This window comes from Fukomys damarensis, unplaced genomic scaffold (genome assembly GCF_012274545.1).
Source record: "Fukomys damarensis isolate Sample0158 unplaced genomic scaffold, DMR_v1.0_HiC HiC_scaffold_19, whole genome shotgun sequence".
NCBI classification, from domain to species: domain Eukaryota; kingdom Metazoa; phylum Chordata; class Mammalia; order Rodentia; family Bathyergidae; genus Fukomys; species Fukomys damarensis.
Genome location: NW_022900931.1, coordinates 64,338,441 through 64,343,470, shown reverse-complemented (window position 1 = coordinate 64,343,470; position 5,030 = coordinate 64,338,441). Strand labels below are relative to the sequence as shown.

Sequence of the window (5,030 nt, the reverse complement as noted above, 5' to 3'; positions counted from 1 at the left end):
CGCCAGTCCTCAGCGCTGAAAAGACTCTGCTTTCACTGCCCAACCGCCCGGCCAGTAGGGACCGCCCCTCGTCTGGACACCGTCCAATCCACAGCGGGCCTTCTCAGCGTTTCCGCCCCCAACACGAAAGGATAGTCCTCCAAAGCCAATAGGCGCCCGAGAATTAGATGTAGCAATATCCGGGGCTGGCGGCAGACGGCATGCGGGGCCAATCGGTGTGCGGGCTGGGGGCCTGATTCCGCCTCCGAAACAATAGAAAGCCCTTGACAGGATGGTTCTCCAATGAGAAGCCTCAGACAGGATTAGGAGGAGGTGGGGCTATGCATTGCAGAGAACACTGCGCCTGCGCAAAAGTCCGGCCCTTGACAAGGTCTGACGAACTCCACCTTCCTGGTGCGTTGCTAGGGGGCGGCACCTTGCTATGCCTGTTGTCGAGGGCGTGCCCTCAACCCTGGGCTCTTTCCAGTAGCCACGCCTCTAAGTAGGCCAAGCTGGCTTTAGGCCGCCGCGGTTGCCATGCAACCGGAGCAGCTAAGGCCTTTCTTTTGCCTTCTCCAGGTCCTTCCCTGTCCTCTCAGCCCTCTGCTATCTCCAAACTCTTTTCTTAATACCGTCTACGTTCTCTCGAGCTGCCTCAGCCTCTTCAGACTCTAAGGGTGGTGAAATGAAAGACTTAATCTTTTTTCCCAATGCCATGCTATTTGGTACCTGTCATGGAGAATGGGACAATAAGGGAAGGCCAACTATAGTGAAAACTCGGGTTCTGATTCCCAGCACCTTCTACCTCTTCGACTCCTCCCCCAATTCAGCATACTAAGAGCCCTCCCTTCCCCAGAATCCTCCTGCTAAAAGGACTCCTCTTCCTTCGGCACCCTCCTTCCTCGATTCCTGCCCTTCTCTGTGTGTCTTCTCCGCATTCCACCTAGCCTGGCCTCACACACTTGCCCTACTTAAACTCCTTCCTCCTCTCAAAACTTGTCCCTATCCAAGGGCCTTCCCCTTCCCCAGCCCCTTGATGGCTCCTTGCAGGTAGGGCAAACCGAGCAGGGGCCTGGCTGGCATGGGGAGCCAGGGCATCCCATAAAGGGGAGGGACCATGATGGGGGCTAAAGTGGTGTCTGGGCTTCGTCCTCATTTGCCATCTTGTCCTGCACAGGTGCGGACGGATTCAGAGCCAAGGCCCAGTTAAGCTGTTGGATTAGACACAGAGCCTCTAATCCCCTCACTGACCTTTATGAGTGGCCCAGGTCCTGCCCTCCCCAGTGGAGGAGTTCCAGGCTGTGCCAACACTGCCCACCTCGTCCCAAACAGAACCACCCCCTGCCCCTCCGCCCCCACCTGACACTCCTCCCCACCACTAGGTTTCCATTGTCCCCAGTCCCAGAGACAGATGCCCTAGGCTGGGAGAGCAGCCAGCTAATTAATGCCATCCGGTTATTAAGTGGGGATTCTGAAGGATAAAGAGAGACGAAGGAGCCAGGAGAGGGGACCTGGGCTGATGCGGCTCTTGGGTGGGCTGGTGGCCAGTGACAGTGCCTGCCCTCTGCTGGGAACACAAGGTGGGAACACATCCTCCCCCTGGCACAGGCTCCCTCTGCGGCTGGCTCCCAGCCTCCTGGCCACTTAAGAGGATGGCAGCATGGATGAAGGCCAGGCCCCAAGCCCCTTGCCCCAGAAACACTCAGACACACCCACCAGGGTGGCCAGGTCTTTAATCTGGGGACAGACCCACCCCTCAAATGCCCACACAGTGGGAAGACCCCTAGTATTCAGAGCTATGCCCTCCGCCATTCCCCTGAGCGGGGAGCAGGAGGTGGCGACAATGATGCTTAGCCACAGTCTTGCTTGGCCTGCAATTCACAAACTAGTTCAGAGCCAGCCTTCAAGATCATCTCCCATCCCAGCTGCCTCTGGGAGGCCATGTGATCCGGGGGCATCAGGAAATGCCCAGGACCAGCATCCCACCCTACCCTCCACGAGGCGAGCAGCCATCCTACAAATGCCTTTGGAGAACTTTTTAAGTCCCCAAATCCTGTTTTCACAGACAGGGAAACTGAGGCAAACAGAGGAGAGCAACTTGCCCAAAGTCACACAAAAAGTTGGCACAGTTGTGACACAGAGCAATACTTCCTGTCCTTGAAAAGGACTCCATTACAATTAACCTGAGTTCAATTTCTAATCTTGCTGTAGTAAGTAGAGGAAAAAATAGATATCTGTACATATACATTATATATATATATAATACACATATGTATAATATTTTTAAGAAACATACACATCAGTAGGTGTAGTATTCCAGAACATTCTAGACTCACCAGCTTTGGGCCTCCCCTTCCCTTGCACACTAATCAGCCCTGTGACCTACAAGGTCTCACCTGAGCCCTCACTTGGTGGGTCAGCCCAGAAATGCTACACATCAAGTCCTGTGTCCCCTTCCTAGAATTGCTGAGCAGTCCACCCAGAGGTGATCAGAACTTCTAGGCTTCAGTAATGGACAACTCTGGGTCCCTGGAGCCTTGATTCTCTTTGGCATTATAGAACCACAAGTCATTTAGGTTCAAGATTCTCAACTTCATTAGGCAAACAGGAGCCAGCAGATTGAGGTCATCTAGAATCACCATGCCTTCCTTGACAATGTGATCAATCTAGAGCCCAGAATCCTGATTCCTTTGCACATTCTAGAATGGCACTTCAAACAGAAACAAAAACCACGCTGTGGATGATTCAGAAGCTGTGCTTATCCCCTCAGTTGGATGTTCTACAGCCCAACAGTCAGAAGTTCTTTCATTTCAAGAACTCCCAGTCTGTCATTTTTGTCCATCTAAACCCAGGTCTTGCTGTTTTATGCATTCTAGAAACATAACTCTAATTTCTGGAGTAGTTCAGCTCCCTAGGTCAGCCTGTTCTAGAATCACCAGTGTTTGCCTATATGGTACACCTAGACTCAAAAAATCTGAACTCTTGGGCTTTCTGGAACCACAAGGTCTTTTCTTGATATGCAATCAAAATTTTTTGCTTTTGGTCAATCAGGATGGTATTGAATACGTGGAGTGTTCCACAACCTTCTCTCCTGAAGTGGTCTTGAACAAATGATTTGCCTCTCATTTGGCTGACCAACCAGCAAGAGCCTCTTGAATCTTAGGCCAACCTAGTCCTACAGACTTGATCTCTGTTGCTGTCCAGGAACTGACTTCCTCTGCGATGGTAGCTGTCTGTATCACTGATCTCTGACCCTGCTCAACAATCAGGCTCAGCCATGTAGAGGAATCTAGAACCACCAGCTCTTGCCTCTCTGGTGGTACAGAATTCTGAATCCCTCAGCTCTGCTAAGAGTCAGGAATTGGGCTCATAAAGCTGTGTCAGGAGGGAGCGCAGAAGCAAAGAAATTAAGGTCCAGGATGTCTGTGCTGGGTCCCCCAGGCCTGGCAGATTTACCTAGTGGACTTGTTGGTCTTGGGAAACACCTGACCCCATCCCAGCAGAGGTTGATCTCTCCATCCTGCTACCTCTGGGAAGCGGGCACAAGTGGGGAAGGGGACATCAGTTTGCATCACGGGAGCAGGGTCAGAGCCAGGGTTGGTGTGAGGACTTGGGGGCTGGCAGCTCCTTCTTCTGTCTCTGCCCCAGTCCCCTCTTTGGTCTCCTCTTCCTCATCTTCCTCCTGGCAGCAGCTCAGAGCAAGCTCATTCTCATAACAAAATGCAGCCAGGGAGCCAGGGAAGCTGGACTTGGGGCTATGGGCAGCCTGCTCTGCCCGTTCGTCCAGCTCCTTGGCGCTGCACACAGGTGTCCCTGGGACCTCGTAAGTGCGATGGAAGTGCCGATAGTCCACCTCGTACTGGGAGCCACGCTGGAAGAGCACCGGCTCAAAACGGTGGCCCCAGAGCAGCTCTCCAGGGAGGTAAGAGGAGCGACACTGCGTGGTCATGGCCGTGGCCTCCACCATGCCTTCCAGAATGACCACGAGCTCGAAGTCAGCCCTGGCCAGCTCAGCACGTCCCAGCTCATACAGAGGACTGGCTGAGTCGATCTCGTGCACGATGGTGATGGGAGACACGAGGAAGATGCGGTCAGTGCCTCCGTCGAAGCCCACATCCACATCCTGGTGGTCCAGCGGGATGTACTCACCCTCTGGGGTCACACGGGGCTACAGCAAGAGGCCAGGAGCACAGAGACGAGAGGGAGAGAGAGAGGAGCAGAGGTACAGAGGAAAAAGTAAGCAAAGGCCAGTAGGGGTGAGTGACAGGGTGAGAACATGGATGGGGGGACAAGAGACCCAGAGATAAAGAGAGAAGGACAAAGTCAGAGAGGGTTTGGGGACAGCAACCAAGGGAGGTGGGTCAGGGGAAAGAAAAGGACAGAAAAGTAGAGTGATATTGGCATAGAGCCACAGAAGTCAAGACAGTGACACAGAAGATGAGGATGACATCCAGCCGGGGAATTAGAGAGAAGAGGGATAGAAACAAACAAACAAACAAACAAACAAAACGGCTTTCAATACACGGCCAGAGAAAGGTAAACCGGGCTAACAAGGGGAGTTAGGATCATGGAGGGTCCACATGCTGGACTCCATCCGGCCTCAGGCTTGCCCTGGGCTATCTACCACCAACCCAACCACCTGCCTCCCAGCCGGTGAGAGAGCCCGACCTCAGAGCTGGGGTCCGTGTCCCCCACATGCCGCAGAGCCCTGGAACGCCGGAGAATTGAGTCATGCAGCACTGCAGGTGCCAGCTGCTGCCCACCTCACGCCTGCCTGAGACCGAAAGCAACTCCTAGCACCCCAGTGTCTGCTGGCAATTGTCCACCCGAGCCCTGGAAAGGCCACACAAAATGCCATCTCAGACCACGCCATCGGGGCACCTCCCTGCTCCGAGGCTCCCGGGAGCAGGAGGCCATTCAGGTCTACACCACCCAGAAGACCCGGGAGCTCCTCATACCCCAAGTCCCAGCCTCCGGAAGGGCCGACACACGTCCACCTGGGGGCCCCCTGTCCCGCGGCAGCTCGGGGAACCCCGCACCCAAGGGCCCCT

At 54.2% G+C, this 5,030-nt stretch overlaps 1 protein-coding gene across 1 annotated transcript; it reads right to left on the bottom strand.

The window, feature by feature from the left end:
* Nucleotides 1–2,207: 2,207 nt before the first annotated feature.
* Nucleotides 2,208–4,896, bottom strand: Kcnj14 (potassium inwardly rectifying channel subfamily J member 14). The gene is made up of 3 exons (XM_010640900.2): nucleotides 4,861–4,896; nucleotides 4,648–4,734; nucleotides 2,208–4,147 (listed from the first exon to the last, which is right to left on the bottom strand). The coding sequence occupies exons 1-3, from the start codon at nucleotides 4,894–4,896 to the stop codon at nucleotides 3,551–3,553; spliced, it is 720 nt and encodes a 239-aa protein (XP_010639202.1). The 3' UTR covers nucleotides 2,208–3,550.
* Between the last annotated feature and the right edge of the window lie 134 nt (nucleotides 4,897–5,030).

Coding starts and splice junctions, on each gene's coding strand:
- Kcnj14 (XM_010640900.2), bottom strand. CDS start 4,896: ATGGCCTCCTGCTCCCGGGAGCCTCGGAGCAGGGAG. Junction 4,735..4,860: donor GGGAGCCTCGGAGCAGGGAG/GTGCCCCGATGG, acceptor TGAGGTGGGCAG/CAGCTGGCACCTGCAGTGCT. Junction 4,148..4,647: donor ACACGGACCCCAGCTCTGAG/GTCGGGCTCTCT, acceptor CTCTTGCTGTAG/CCCCGTGTGACCCCAGAGGG.